At 46.9% G+C, this 16,527-nt stretch overlaps 1 protein-coding gene across 2 annotated transcripts in view; it reads right to left on the reverse strand.

Annotated features, from left to right (window-relative positions):
• The window catches only part of CHAF1A (chromatin assembly factor 1 subunit A), a 36,153-nt gene extending 19,906 nt beyond the window's left edge, over positions 1 to 16,247 (reverse strand). The window contains exons 1-5 of one of the 2 annotated variants that reach the window (XM_077332169.1): positions 15,988 to 16,244; positions 13,526 to 13,576; positions 11,175 to 11,938; positions 2,778 to 2,834; positions 654 to 895 (exon numbers count right to left, since the gene is read on the reverse strand). In XM_077332169.1, coding sequence (XP_077188284.1) covers positions 654 to 895; positions 2,778 to 2,834; positions 11,175 to 11,938; positions 13,526 to 13,574 — 1,112 coding nt within the window. In that variant the 5' untranslated portion in view covers positions 13,575 to 13,576; positions 15,988 to 16,244. Of the gene's footprint in view, positions 1 to 653; positions 896 to 2,777; positions 2,835 to 11,174; positions 11,939 to 13,525; positions 13,577 to 15,987 lie in introns of both variants that reach the window. The other variant, XM_077332170.1, reaches the window with a different exon arrangement.
• Between the last annotated feature and the right edge of the window lie 280 nt (positions 16,248 to 16,527).

Below are 16,527 nucleotides of genomic sequence, written 5' to 3' on the forward strand. Positions count from 1 at the left end.
AAGAGGTAGTCAAAAGCTGCTGTTTACCCACCCACAAGACTGTGAGATAAGGCAGGCCTTAAATCTTAAGTGATGGACAAAATTAACAGCTGTAAGATTGCCAAACGCCACATGTGCCAGGATTCCCCAACATGGTGTTCCTGGCCGCCCCAATGTCAGCCAAGCTTTTCAGAAAATGGGTGTGATCACTGTAAGGCTAGGCTTGTTATTGACTTTCCAAGGCTGAAAAGGAAGGATCGCAAGGACTGGTGAGCTCTTAAGCTTTTAGTTTCCTTCTTCCTTCAGGCTTTTCTTCTTTTATTCCCTATTCTATTTTTCTCTCCCTCCTTCTGTCTGTGATTCTTTTTGCAAATTGAAGCTGTTTTGGCCCTGTCTGCTGAAAAGGGGTGCTCACCACTCTCTCTCAAAATTCACCAAAGTGCCACAGGCTCAAACATGTTGGGGATGCCAAACCTAAATTGCCCTAGTCTCCTTGGAGAAAGGGTAGGATTTTTAAAAGTACTAGATTATTTTATATATATACATACACACTCAACAGACAACCTGCTATAAGAAAAAGGAATCAACACCATTTTTTGGGGGGAAGGGGGGCTTTGAGCTACTGAGAGAACCTGAAAACTTCTCATTGAACGCTCATAAGAAGACCTACTTACTCCAGTGCTTCTTGCCTCTCCTTCCTTTTTTCTTCTTTTGCTCGTAACTTTTCAGCCTTCTCTCTTTCATCTTTTTCCTTTTTCTCCTTCCTCTCCTTCTCCTTCAGTTCCTTCTCTTCTTCTTTTTTCCTCTTTGCCTCCTCCCGGGAGCGTTCTTTGGCAGCTCTTGCCTCCTCTTTCAGCCTTTCCTTCTCCTCTCGTTCAGCCTGCAGCTTCTGGAGTTTATCTGCACGTTCTTGATCCTGGGTAGCCAAAGAGAGAGGACTCAGCCGGTATACTTCCAAACAAGAACGTCACAGAAAGAGGGGGCAATACAGGCATACAACTCAAAGTGGGGGAGAGAAGAACTAGGAAACAGATAACAGCTCGGCCCATTATCAAACCAGTCAAATGTTTTTTTTTAAAGCAGTTGCTTCATCTACAACACAAAAACTGCCTAAACTAGCCACAGGTTTGTTGCTCAGACCAATTCCAAAAAAAAAATAATAATTTGTAAAGTAAGGAAATTACCCAGACAGTCACAAGTAAATCTCCAAAATAATCACAGTTAAGATGTCTTGTACAAATGTATCCAAATATACAGTTTGGTGCAGATGTAGCACCAAGCTGCGGTTGGCATCTCAGTGCGCCCCGTTGGCTGGAGGGCTCCTCCTGCTTTTAATCACACTGGCAAACTCTGGTTTGGTGCCAGCCGTGGTTAGCAAAAATGCTGGAATTTCTGTGTGCGGGTGGCCCCCAAGACCCCTGGACTTGCAAGAGGTGAAGAGGAGAGGATCTGCTGTAGCAGCCTACCTGGCAATGGCCTGCATACATCAGGATTCAGCCTCGTCCCTGTCAGCCAACATGGCTGTGCTGGGTCTGCCCAAAAGCTCAAGGCATGTCTTGGGAGAGCCCTGAGCATTGGAGTGCCTCCAAAGGAAGGGCAGGCATACTCATAAGGGCCAGATTCAGGCTGAGAAGACACCCTAGGCTTCCTGCTAGCTAATCAACTACAGGGGAGAGCAACAGAAAGGGGAAAGAGACCTAGGATACTGTTAACCCCTTCTGATCTCTAATTTGCAACCTGGAAGGTGCATCTGTCACAACCAGCCCTGAGGGCACAGTAGATGCTAACTTCTTAAACAGAAAGAGAATTTCCACAGGGGAGGAAGTGCAATTCCACAGGGTACCAGCTGACCCTAAACACAGATTAGCAAGTTATTCCAACATCACCACCTACCATCAAGAACACATTTCACAGGACACTTTGAAAAGTCTGAAAAGAATTATCACTGACCCTGGGCAAGCATCACTACAAAATCCTCTGAAACGGCAATGTTTCTCCACCGAGAACGGTCCAGTTCAGGTACTGAATTAACTCTGCCAACTGAGGACTATAGTCTGAAAATTCCCTCTCAACTGCATTAGAAACGGCAGCTTGGTGCTAACCATGTTTACATCTTCAGACAGCACACTGGCAATGGCCCTATCACTAAAACGGAGGACAGAATGCATGCAATACTTAAGACGGACGCAGAAGTCCATGAGGCATTTGATCTCTGTATTCAAACACAAGAAAGAGCTTCTTCCTCCTGTATGTCAGTCTCAACTGACTGCATTCCTGTGTCTTCTTTGCCTGGTCACTCTATGGCTTGCTGAATCCCCATTTGGGTTGTTGAAAGTAAGCCTTTTTGATACCGCATAGAAAGTGAAATCGTGCCATCCATAACACATGTGTGCGCACAAACACACACAGTCTTGTTCGCAGGACAGTGGAAACCAACCAGGATATGTTCACACAAGCAATTTACATACCCCTGCACAATAAAATCAATTGGCACGAAGTTGAGAAATTGGCAGGGGGGGGGGGGGAGAAAGGAGGAGAGTGTGTTAGGGTTTGCATCCTTTTGAGAAGTGACCCCGGCAAAAGGACCCAACATTTATGCAAGCTACTGAAGAACGGAACTGAGAACATGTGGCACCAGACAAATAAAGCAGAGAGGTCCAGCTTCTCGGTAGAAGTCCTACCACATGGAGATGAGATCCAAAGTTGAGCACGGAAAAGCAGAGAGGTACAGCTAGGTACTGCTAAAGAATGGTAAACCTTTTTTATTTTGATTTTTTTGTAACCAGAAAAAGCCTTACTTTCTGCAGCCTTAGCTTCTCCTTTTCTGCAGCGCTCCGCTGGCTTTTCTGGTTCACCTGGAAATGAGAAGCACACAGATGTATGTACAACACTGGTGCTTCCGTAAAGCACCAAATTGCTTATGTGCACCACTAAGACCAAAGAGGGAAAATTGGGGCACTCAAAGTGAGTGTAGCACTTTAAACCAAAATTTGGAGGGGGGAAAGGAGGAAAACGGTAGACACACCTATAAGCTCAAATGCAAAATATATCCACATATCAATGTAAGATACTAGGAAAAACCGGTGCAGTGGATGGAATATCTGATTTGGTGCTGAAATCATCTTTTGTTCAGGGAGTTTAGTGGATGACTTTGGACCAGTGATTCACTCTCAGCTAATCCATCTGGCAGGGGAACTGGGAGGATAGAATGAAAAATGCTTTATGCTGATCTGAATTCCTTGGAAGAAGCGTAGGATACAAATGTGATAAATTAAGATGAATCCGTCAGTGCTGTAATCAGAATTTGGAAAGAGTCCTTTGTAGGCCACCTCAGGTAACAATAAATTATGCGAGAACTTTTGTAAATTGAGAGAGTGGGTTCCTTTGGATATCAGTGAGTTGTAAATAATTACCATAGGTCTGTGGAGGGTGATGTGGAAGCTTATTCACCCTACAAAATAGAAACAATGGAGATTTGGAGGGGGGAAAGAATCTTAGCTGCCCTTTCTCTCAGGAGATGACACTCTGTACATAATTGTCTTCTCTACTTTATCCTCACAACAACCCTATGAGGTAGAATAGACCAAAAGGGAGCAACCGGCCCAAAGTCACCCTAGGAGCTAAAGGTTTGAACTGGGTCTCCTCGGTCCTAATCTAGCACTAGCCATTATACCACACTGGTTCTAAAAGTGTGTTAGGATTGCATTGGTTCTACAGCACCAATGGGGCAGTGTCCAATAACTCTTGTGACATTTTTGCTTTTGCAGTGACTGATGCTGCCCCCTTGAAAGCAAAAAATAGTTACACAATCAAGTTTACATCATGACTAAATCCTTTAGGGTCAAGATCTAGAAACAACTGTATTGACAGCCTTTTCACTGCTGTTGCATTTGACGAAATAGTGAAAGAACCAATGCACTTATGTTGATATTGGAAAAATACTTCCACATGTGGTAGAATGCAAAATGCAAGAGGTACTCAATGCGTTTCAGAGAGCTACTCCCACAATACAGCTTCCAACACCTCTTGCTTCACACCTGCCTTGGATGCAGAATGTTGTTGAGTGTTTCAAGACAAAATTAAGGAACAAAGATGTGAGGAGAGCAGGGAAGCCTATTTCAACCGCAAAAAAGCCTCCATTTTTTGATATCAGTGAAACTCAAAGTCAAAGGCTGAAATAAACAGCTGTGGATTTTTAAGAAACCAACTTTAATTAGAACAACAAAAATTATGTCTTAAATTTCCAAATTTTCCCTCAAAACATTCTATTAACCAGAGCAGGACCAGCTATTAATGCAACAGACAAAAGTAACCATCTCCCTCTTAATGTATTCTGATGTTGTTACCATACATACTGTAACTGTGCATAGAATTTATATCCAAGTAAGAAGTCACAGGATTGAAGCGCTCCCAAAACAAGACTGTGCAACAATGAATTTTTCAACAGTAACAAAATAATCCAAATTTGTCACTTCCTTATTCAAATTATCATGCATATTTTCCGGGCTCTTTTCCCCTCCAATACAACCAATGTCTTCTTTCTGGTATGATCAATGAGGTCTACCTATCCTTTTCTAATGCAAGGTAATGAAGCTTTCCTCTTCCTTTTACACAACATCACTCTGTTGCTATTTGTGTGTTGGCAGCCAGTGCGGTGCTGTCAATCACCCAGCAGATGTGCGGGGGTATTGTAAAGTGTTTTTAATGTAATGTATGGTTTTAATGTTTAATGTGATCTAGGACTACATTTTATTGATTTATGTTACCCACCCTGAGCCTCACAAGAAAGGCAGGCGGCATGAATAAAGATTTATTTATTTAAATTAGTTACTGGGAGATCTGGGTTCACATTGCCCTTCTGTCATCAAGCTGAATGGGTGACTTTGGATTTAAACTCAAGGGCAACATTCGGCTGGCCAAAACCCCAAGAATGCTACTTGATTCTTGCACCAGACAAGGTCTTAACCCAATGTGTGATGTTCACTGCAGCCCCTATGAAGAAATTTACTCCAATCTAAGCCCAATGGGATTGAAGTTAATTCCACAGAGAATTCTGCTATAAGCAATACGGGATCCATTACATTATCCTATTCCTGCTTCAAGAATAGAATTGTTCTTAAATTTACATTTTGACCTCTCTTCAAGGAAAAGCCATGGACAAGAGAGATTCTTCATTTGAGCTGTAACAAAGCTGGCACAAGTACCTCCCACTTCCCACGCAGGAACCATTAAAGAAGAAGCACCCCCTATGCAAGAGAGACACAAACAAATGCTTTAGCCCCTCTCCCTACCCCCCCCCCCCCACCTTCCAATTTCGGTATATTCTTGCATTAAAAACACAATTGAAAAGCAAACTGTCCAGATGCTTCAAAACACGCCCCCAATCGGCCACAAGGTTTTAAATCAAATCAGTTGGAAGTAACCAGCCCATTAAAGCGGTGCTTTCCAGCCTGAGTCAAGACCCAAAAGTGGGTCAAGGGCCCACCCATCACTTAATCCAGCCTTTCTCAGTTTTTTTACCATTGAGAATCCCCTGAAACATTCTTCAGGCTTCGAGAAAGCCTAGAAAAGGTGCAATATGGTTGGGAAGCATAGCTGTGTACATGCCTACCTAGGCCCCCTCCAGGATAAGCCAGGCTTATCAATGGCCATTTTCGGAGGGGGAGAGGCTGACGTGACCATGTGTGGGTTTAACAAATGTTTAAAAATATAGGAAAATTTAATTCCCACCCATTCACAAAACCCTTCCAGGGCCGTCGAGGATTTTATTAAACCCTGGCTGAGAGAGCCTGACTTAATCCCTTGCCTTTTCCATTGCTCTGTTTTATATTTCGGAAATCAAGATCTGACACTGGGTGCAGTCACTTCCATTTCATACCTTAGTTCAGTGGTCCCCAACCTTTTTATCACCGGGGACCGGTCAACGCTTGACAATTTTACTGAGGCCCGGGGGGGTAGTATTTTGCCAAGGGATGTCACCGCTGCCGCCTGAGCCCCTGCTCCGCTTGATTTCCCGCCGGTGTCCCTGACTTCCCACCGTCCGCTGGGGGGCGCTGCCAGCAGCAGCTGCGCAGTGCCACCAAGGGGGAGCCCCAGCCATGGCAGCCACTGAAGAGCAACAAAGGTGAGCCAGTGGCAGGGCAGCCCCTGAGGCAGCAGCCAGGGAGGAGGACGAGGAGGAGCCGAGGACCGGTACTGACTGATCCACGGACTGGGACCGGTTCCCGGACCGGGGGTTGGGGACCACTGCCTTAATTGGTATTTCTTCTTCACTGTATGTACATGTGGATCAAGTAGAACATGTTCTGATATTTTTGTAGTGTATTTCTTAGAGAATCAGATGGAGGAATAGAGAAGGAGAGGGTGGTTGAAGGCTGGAAATCCACCTGCATATGCCTGGCATTTGTAAAAGGGGCAGCTGCACCCTTTGTGAGATATTTGTTGGCTTTTAAAGAACATCTGGATTAGCCACTGTGGAAAATGGGAGTGCTGAACTAGGTGGGTGCCAAGGTTATAGTTTGCCTAGGGACCCCAAAAACCATGGGGGTTCATTATGTAAATTTGAATTTGTGGATCACATTACCCAAAACGGTTGGGAACCACTGACTTAAATGATGCCCAATCCACAGTGAGAGTCTGCTACTGTGGATTGAAAAAAAACTAAACACAGCCAAAGATCCTCACTCTACACACAAGCACAAAATCTTTCGACAATTGGAGGGGTGCACAATAATCAACTGGACCCATTAGGCCAGGGGTAGTCAAACTGCGGCCCTCCAGATGTCCATGGACTACAATTCCCATGAGCCCCTGCCAGCATTTGCATTTACTGGCAGGGGCTCATGGGAATTGTAGTCCATGGACATCTGGAGGGCCGCAGTTTGACTACCCCTGCACTAGGCTGTGTTCAAGAGGTCATTTCTCCTTGGGATGTTTTCAGCATGTGGTGACCCTTGGGAGGGTAGACAAGCAAGCAGGATACAATTTTTGTGAAACAAATTAAAGACATACAGTATTATAGGAAAAGGAGACCCAAAGCAATCATGTTAAAATTGGTTGTTCCTGAAGCCTCTTTAAACCCTGAAGGAGAGAATATTGCTTTGTAACTCAGGCACCTGTCTCCCAAAAATGGCCATTCATTTCCATAGCATGCCACCACCTATTTTAGTCCCATTCCAACAGCAACCTAAACCACATCCTTCCTCTCCTGGGGCTAAAGGTCAATGGAAAGGAAGCCTATGGATGCAATTATCTGAGCATTTAAAGAAATGAGACACCCATTTTCTGCTTGAATTGCTGGCAGCACCTTGCAACATGAGAATCTTGGAACCGAGCCAGATGATAAATGTCAGTTTAGCCAGGATATCAGGAATGGCCAACTGACTGCTATTAAGTCATTTTACCTGGGCTCCTGCTGGCATCCCTCCAAAACTGTAAGCACAGTACAGATACCTGAGCATCAGCCTAACTCATGAGGAAAAATAGTGTAGAAAGAGAGCTAAATATTTGAAACTTTGATCACCACCTGTCTCTCCGAGTTTTGTTTGGCTCATGCTTGATGAAATGTGTTTTATAAAGCTAATTTACACTGGCTTTAGGAAAAGATATGTGAGGGTCCAAGAAAGGAATGGCAGGAAAACCCTCTTTTTCTCCCAAGGACAACCCTCCCCACCCCCACATTTTTCCAAAAGAAAAGCTAGAAACTCTGGGAAGCACTAAAACAAAAAGTCTAATTACATATTTTCTACTAAAAAGAATTTTACTCAAAAAAGTCTTGCTCATCTAAAATGTATTCTGTGTAAGCTAACACAGCTGTTCCACGTAATATATTTCTGGTGAGGGCTTGGAGGAGGAGTGTGTCGCATGGCTTAAGTGCCACTCAGTGCTTAACACCACTCAGGGTGGCTGTCCCGCCCAAGTGCCTCCTCCTTCACCCGGCTTGCCTGTCTGTCCAGCGGCCAACCAATCGCCTTCTGTCCCCCACCCCTGAGCAGCCCCTCCTCCTCCCACTTCCCTTGGAGGCTCGGAGGCTGCAGATCTCTGCTGAGTGAGAGCTGCCCCTGGCGGTGAGTTCCCTAACAGCTGCCTGCAGCCTTTCCAAGTCCTCCACCCCCACAATCTAGCACCCTGTGTATTCCTGAATACACTGGACTTGGCCCCTAGTTTGAAGATCATTCCTATATGCATATTTGTCTGTGGCCTGGCCTGGATGGGCCAGCCTAGCCCAATCTCATCAGATCTCAGAAATTAAGCAGGGTAGGCCTTGGTTCATACTCTGATATGAAGCCATCAAGGAATCTAGGACTGTGACGCAACGGCAACATGTCTCTGAAAACCGTATAGGGTCACCCTTAAATTATCTCCCAGTTGACAGCATGGCCCACCACATGCATGTGTGTGTACACCAGCATGGAGAATACACTCAAAACCAAGATAAATCTGTTCATTAAAGAGGCTGCTTTTAGCTCCAAAGAGAGGAGCAGACATTTGTAACTGTCTGTGATGGCTTTGATCTGGCCCCAAATCCACTATCCTCTTGACCTAGCCCTGTGGTCAATCTCTGCAGACAGCAAGCATGGTGTTGTGGTGACTCTGGGCCAGTTACAATTCTCTCAGAACTCTCTCAGCCTTACTCTCTCTACCTTGCAGGGTTGTGGGGAGACAAAGGGAAAGGGAATTGTAAGTGGCTACGGGATTCCTTATGGCAGAAATAAGTAGGGTATTAAAAACTGACTCTTCCCTTTTCCTCAAAGAGCTAAAAAACCAATGCACAGACTGGGAAATAAACGGGTTATTGCCCTGGCTTGCTGAAGGCATTTTCCAATACCGTATGTGTTTTTGTTTAAGTGTGACAAATTTTGTTCATAGTTAATTTGTAACAGAATACTGAAAGAGTTCAATGACGCAATGGTATAAAGCTTCTTTCAGAATCTAAATATGTTGCTAATCATATTGTGGTGAAAGACTCTTTCTGTCTTTTATTTCGCCCTACTTCTCAAATATCGAACACGGAGATACACATGATAACATTTAAGTAACCCAGGGTATCACAGCATACATTGGGTGTTTGACACTTGATCTGTAGAAAAAGAAGGCTTTTATATTTAAACTAGCAGCCCATTATATAAAAAAATACAACAGGCTGTTGTTTCCACCCCCACCTCCCTGGCAAGGCTGGCTGGGGTGGGAGCAAGCTCAGGTGGGCGCCTCCTGCCTATCCCTCACCCAGGCAGCTCCACCGAGGGCTTGTCAGGCTGCAGCGAGGCTGGCTGGGGTGGGAGTGAGCTCAGGCAGGCACTCCTTGTCAGCCCTGGCAAGGCTGTGGCAGGGCTGCTCGGACTGGGGCTGTCTTTCCTGACCGCCGCCTCTTCGTGTGCTTGGGAAGCAGAAAGGCAGTTAGGGACAGTGTATCCCCTACTTGATTAGTCCTCTAGGGGTGTGAGTGCCCTCCCTGAGAGCCAATCAGGGAGGTGGAGGCAATTAGAGGTAGGCCATCCCCTGCCTGATTGGTGCCCTGCGGCAAGTGACTCTAAGGGCCCAATCAGGTAGGCGATGAGTTCCAGCTCCTCCCACCATCCTTTCCTGGCTTTATTTAGGCTACAGATTTTTTTACAAATATGCCAATTAGTACAATCATCTAAGTCAGAGGTGTCAGATTCATTTGTTACAAGGGCCAGATCTGACATAAATGTGATTTGTCTGGGTCACGTGTGACATAAAATCTAATGCGAGGTACCAGAGATATAAACTTTAAAAACAACAGAAGCTGTCGTAAGCTCGGAGTTGGTGTGTCCTCACGGGTTGGGAGTGGGGAGATGCAGAAGAAAGCCTGCATGGGCAGACTGCAGCCAGCTGTGCGGTGCTGGGCAGATGCTCTTATGCAGCCGGGAAGGGGGCAAACCCTTCCCAGCCTGCTCCCGAATCCAATGCCATGAGTTCTAGGGTCAAGACACAGTGGCTGGGTGCTGTGAGCTCCTCCCTGCCCCTGAACCATCATGGAAGAGGACTAGGAAGACATAAACTAACCCCCTCCCCCCACGCCTGACGAAGTAGGGACACTGGCAGCCCCAGTCCAAGGCCAAGCACATGGCAGCACCCAGACCAAGCAAAGCTCAATAAGCTGGAGAGGCCTATGTGGTGGTGGCTGCCTAAGCCACCAGGTGATCCATGGTGGGGAGATGCTGAACATTCCAGCCAGAGATTGTTTGCAGGCTGTGTTACACCCATGTGGCCAAAGGCAGCTGTATCACCTGATGGGGGAGCAGGCACTATGCACACAAGGCCATGCATGTGGCTGAGGCTCCAGCCACCACCATCATCCACCTCACCTTAGAACCACAATCATTAATGCGGCTGCAGTGGCTCTTAACTTACTAGTTAGGTGACCCCAGAAGCAAAGGGGTTCTGCTTGACTACCGCAGGCAAGGTTGTTCTGCTGTGCTGAGGCCACAATCAGAGTGACTCTGCCCACTCACCCCCCACCCCAGCTGCTTCCTGTTCCCTCCCTCACACCATTTGCTCATGGGCCAGATAAGACACCTCTGGTTCAAGTTATAAATGATGCATTATATGTTGTCAGAGCGTTAAAGTAAGTTTTGGCTAGTTAAGTATTGCACATACTTCCAACTTTTCCACCAAACTTCCATCCCCACTCCCCACTCATGGCTACAAAATTTCAGGACATTTGACATCTATATAGAAGATGAGTCTGACCACCTAAGGCTGGGGCTGAGCTGCATGCAATGATATACTTTTGGGCTGCTACGACACCCATCAGGCAAACCAAGGTGCAGCTGGGCCTAATATACCCTGTGACAAAAGGCCAGTTTGGAAGAACTCACTTTATGCCAGGGGTAGTCAAACTGCGGCCCTCCAAATCTCCATGGACTACAATTCCCATGAGCCCCTGCCAGTAAATGCTGGCAGGGGCTCATGGGAATTGTAGTCCATGGAGATCTGGAGGGCCGCAGTTTGACCACCCCTGCTTTATGCCATGCTCTGCCAGGAAAACCCACAGATGGCAGACTAGAAACAGGCAAGTGCTGTGTCTGAGAAACATGGAACAACAACAGCACTCAAGGCAAGACCCCTGAGAGACGGGAAAAGGGAAACAGAAAGGACCAACCCTGCAAGTTCCTTGAACCAAAAAACAATTCCTACTATATCTTTGCCACTTTTCCATAACAGATACTCACCTTTCGGACAGGTGTTGAAGAGGCTACGGGAATCGTGTCTCCTGTTTGCTCGTGGGCAGGCAGAGTCTCCGGGGAGTTGGTAGAAGAGAGAGAACTGAAGGAGGAGTCCTCTACATGAGAAGACCCACTCGTGTCGTTTCCAGAAGGCAGGCTCCTTTCCAAAGGTGTCGCTGGGAGGGATCTGACGGCCATGATATCCTCCAAGAGTACCACGGGCATTTTCCTCTGGAACACGACATTCTTGAGTTCACCCTCCTTGGCCTTGTTAACATCCGTCTCCAAAAGCGACACATCTGGTAATTCACCTCGGTGTGTCGTAGCGGGGGAAAGAGGAGCAGTTTCTGCCAGAACATCCACTTGGCTATTGCACACGTGTTTGTGTGAACTACGCTCGCTTGCGATCTCTTGGCTAGCTTTCTCTGTCAAGACATCTTCTGCTTTTGATGTGCTGCGATCTTCCTTATTGCTCGGTCCGTCACTAGAATCCTCTGTCAAGTCTATTGAGGGTAACGACAGGCCTGTGTTGTTTTTCTGCACGTAGCTATCTAGTGGACCCTTCCCGTTAACAAGTTTAGGAACAAACTGTGTTTCGGTTTCCACCTGGCAACTGTTCTCTGCATCGTCCGGTGACAGATGCGACAAACTGGAACACTGAGCATTGTTTTGATCGAGAACATTTTGAGAGTTCCTTGATTTTTTGACTCCAGAGTCTTCCTCAAGCTTCTCCTTTGGCACGGGATTCAAACGCTTGAAAGGCAGCCGAGCTGGAACAGCAAGGGGTCACACTTAGGAAAAGGACTAAACATCCGGCCAGAAGGGGCTCTATCTCAGTGTGGCAGAACACCAGCTTTATATACACAAAATGCCCAAGTTTTATATTCCCAGGTAAGGAAGCATGGCTAGGAAAGAAATTTTGATACGAGTTCCCAGAGAGCCAGCTTGGTGTAGTGGTTAGGAGCGCGGAGAGCCGGGTTTGATTCTGTGCTCCCCCACATGTAACCAGCTGGGTGTCCTTGGAATCTCCACATCACTTATCAAGCTGTTCCAACCGAGCAGTGATATCAGAGCTCTCTCATCCCCACCTCCCTCACAGGGTGTCTGTTGTGGGGAGAGGAAAGGGAAGCTGAATGTTAAGTTGCTTTGAGACTCCTTCGGGTAGAGAAAAGCGGCACATAAGAACCAACTCTTCTTCTTCTTCAGTAATATCAGGGTACTCACTGCCTCACCTCCCTCACAGGGTGTCTGTTGTGCGGAAAGGAAAGGCAACTGTAAGCCACTTTGACACTCCTTCAGGTAGAGAAAAGCGGCATATAAGAACCAACTCTTCCTCTAATAATAATAGCAGACAGTTTTGAGTTACACAGAACCATAGTCTGACTCAAGATGTCCCACTCCTCAGCGCTGACTTCCCAGGCAGAAAACCACAGGTTTAATCTCAGACCTCTCTGGTTACATGATCCCTGGTAACTGTTATTAAGAATCACACTTCTTGGCCTCCCAAGGGCTTACTGCCAGTCACAGCAGAGAATACTATGCTAAAAAAATAATATTATGTTCTTACACTAGATGTTACACAATTTACATACAAGGAAGCAGAATCCTATTTGAACTATGCTTTTCATTCTCAAGAACAGCCCGCTCCCCCTCTGTATAATCATATGTTGCCATGGGCAGAGTAGATTCAAGGACACTCCAGGTTAAATCCTGGATAAGCTACCGAGTTCAGAGAGTGCCCACAGGCCAAGCATAATCTCTCAGCCTAACCCACTTCACATGATATCAAGTAGAAATACTATTTTCTAAAATACTAATTTTATATGTGTGTTTATTAAGTGTCGTCAAGTCACTTTCAACTTATGGAGATCCTATGAATTAATGACCTCTAAATAACTCATTAAAAGACTTACTCATGGTTTCCTTTATTGAAAAAGCAGATCAAATACCTAGGTACCGGATAGAGTTATAAACAAACAAGGGCTCACCTGCAGGTTTAATATTCAATGATAAAAGATTCCCCATCCCCCACCCCCTACATGCCACTACTCAGGGCATATTTTTCCCTCCTTTTCTCATTTTTTGCCTTTAGCCATGAAAAGATAAGAATGTTGCTCCTGATCCTGTTAACATAAATAAGATGATTCGCAGAGTCTCATCAGTAATTAGTTGGAATAGTAGCATCTCACGTCAGCATACCAAGGTTTGAAATCAACCAAGTAAGCAAACAGCACTTATGTGGGTAGTCTAAACATAAGATGCTAGAGAAAGAACTGTCTGTAAGGGAAAATAATTTAGCAAGGCAATGCCAAGACATCAAATAACTTCCTCTCCACCCCTCATGTGAGTGCGTTTACCTTGTATGAGTTTCCTGGTTGGAGTTGCTGACTTAGCTCGACACTCCATAGCTACGTAAGAACAGAAAGGACGTATTTAATATCACAAACAAAATCCTACACACAAGATTACTGAAATTAGATGTGCATGCAGACATCAGGCTCTGATCTAATGGAACCTTCCCCAGTGCCCCCCAGCTATACTCTGTAAACATGGGATCAATCCCCACTCCATGTTGACATCCCCACCCTGCTATTTATTGGCTCTGAACAGAATTACCAGTTTCCATATCCACATCCTCAGTCCAGTTTCTGAACCCTGCACAAGCCTTACTTTCATAAATGCTTCCAGTCACCTTTTAATTCCTCCCCAATCAATACTTTAAATCCCCTTCCAACCATATTACGAGCCTCTTCCTCTTCTAAATCTCTGATCCCAAATGAGAACCTCTGTATCTCAGCCTCACCCGATCCCTTAGCATCACTACCTCGCTCCAGGATTATCCATATCTCCTTGTCACCAGGGCTGGCCATGTACACATATATATTGTGCAAGATCCCAGACTTACTCAGACCCACACATCAAAGAAGAATTGGCTTTTATACCCTGCTTTTCATTACCCTAAGTAATCTCAAAGAGGCTTTCAAATCCCTTCTGCTCCCCACAACAGACACCCTGTGATGTAGGTGGGACTGAGAGAGCTCTGATAGAACTGATCTGTAAGAACAGCTCTAACAGGACTGTCAGTAGCTCAAGGTCATCCAGATGGCTGCATGTGGAAGAGTGGGAATCAACCCGACTCTCCAGATTAAAAGCCATTGTTCTTAAACACTAAGCCAAGCTGGCTTTCCGCCAAACAGATGTCCCTCAGGACAACCCTCACCTCAACATCCTGATAGCTTGGTGCAGTGGTTAAGAGCAGCAGCTGCTAATCTGGCAAGCCAGGCCTGATTCCCCGCTCCTCCACATGCAGCCAACTGGGTGACCTTCGGCTCATCACAATCCTGATAGTGTTATTCTCACAGAGCAGTAATATCAGGGTTTTCTCAGCCCCACCTACCTCACAGGACGCTTGTTGTGGGGAAAGGAAGGCTATTGTAAGCCATTTTGAGACTCCTGGTAGAGAAAAGTGGGATATAAAAAGTAACTCTTCTTCATCCACTATGCCCCTCCCACAGCAGCCTACACTTTCTTCACCTAACTTGACACCCCCCTCTCAAGAGGATGTCTCCTAAGCTTTCCTTGCCACTCTCCCCTTATCCCATCTAATATCAATCTCCTCTACCCATCCACCCTGCCCTCCAGCTTCCCCACCCCAATCTTTATTTAAGTTTATTTATTTTGGGATTCATTGTCCACCCTATCTTTGGGAACTCAGAGCAGATTACATTGTATTTTGTATTCCACATAAAATTTAAAATTCATTCAAACCTTCCAATTCACTTTCTTTCATCCTATCACCACCCCCAAACCTTCAGATTTGGTTTTTATTTTAATTCCCTACAACCAGAATTAACCCTTTATGCGAATTGAAAGGGGGGTTACCTTCCCACACTGAACCTCTAAGGAGGGAATCAGAACGAAAAAAGTTAGGGGGTGCAGATTTAAGGGGACAGTGACCGGTGGGATAGCCACTTCAAACATGCTTCCCCCCAGATCAAACCCATGGGGGAGGCAGATTTGTTGAGGCGGGAGATTTCTCCTTCCTCCTATTGTTAACTTAACAGAAAGTATGACAATCCTAGGAGGAGACAACAGAGTCATATTCCAGGTGGGGCCTGGGGATCCCCCAGAATTACAGCTCTTCTTCAGGTGACAGAGATCCGCTCTCCTAGAGCAAATGCCTGTTTTGGAGGGGAATATGCTGGGATGCCAACCTCCAGGCAGGGCCTGGGGATCCCTTGGAATGACAGCTCATCTCCAGGCTACACAGGTCAATTATCCTGGAAAAAATAAGAGGTTTTGGAGCAAGCACCAAGGATGCCAGCCTCCAGGCGGGACCCAGAGATCCCCCACAATTACAGCTCATCTCCATTTGACAGAGATCAGCTTCCCTGGAGAACACGACTGCATTGAAAGTGGGGGGACTCTATGTAGGGATGCCAGCCTCCAGGCAGGACGTGGTGATCCCGCGAAATGACAGCTCATATCTAGACTACAGAGTTCAGTTCCCCTGGAGGAAAGGCTGCTGTGGAGGGGGGACTCGAGATGCCAGTCTTCAGAGGTCAGTTCCCCTGGGGGAAAAGGAGGTTTTGGAGCAAGGTCCAAAGATGCCAGCCTCCAGGCGAGGCCGCGAGATCTCCAGACCCCAGTTGCTGCAGAAAGTGGGGGCTCTGGAGGGCGGGCTCCATAGCGTTATACGCCCCCGAGGACCCTCCTCCCACCCCCAAAGTCTCCAGGCCTCCCCCAGCCCCGTCCTCCCCGGCCACTGAGGCGAGGGCTTCCGCCACCCCCCATCAGCGCCGGGTCTCCCGCCTCCTACCTGCCGCTCGCCGTCCTCCGCCGCCCGGGGAGAAACCAGTGCCGTTACCGGGGCCGCCTCAGGCCTTTCGCCCCCCAAGTGACATGCCCGCAGGGAGGGGAGGGGGGGCAGAGGCGAGTGCGCGCGCGCGTCCCCGGCCGGGCCGCTTTTCCCTCCCGCTCTTCCCCCGCTCGCGCTTGTATTTGGCGGGAGTTTCGGCCACCTTCGCGGTCCTCGGCCCTGATAGGACGCCGCCGAGGCGACGCGCCTGCGTCACACGCACGCGCGCCGAAGCCAACGCCCTCCCCCGCCGCGAACGCTCCGCTTCCCCCTCGTCCTAGGAACTCTCGCGAGAGTCACGGGGGAAAGGAACCGGAAGCTCACCACAATCCCCTACCTCTGCGCGACCATAGAGAAAGGGAAGGCTAGAAGAGTGTTTCCATTCATCAAATGTGGGCGGTGCAAGATGGGCTAGGGAACGTGGAAAGAATAGGGGATTGACGTTGCATTTATAAATAGCGTTTGCGCGTTAACAAAACCCACGTGCTGCAAATAAGCCCC

This window comes from Paroedura picta, chromosome 4, assembly GCF_049243985.1.
Source record: "Paroedura picta isolate Pp20150507F chromosome 4, Ppicta_v3.0, whole genome shotgun sequence".
Taxonomy (NCBI): Eukaryota; Metazoa; Chordata; class Lepidosauria; order Squamata; family Gekkonidae; genus Paroedura; species Paroedura picta.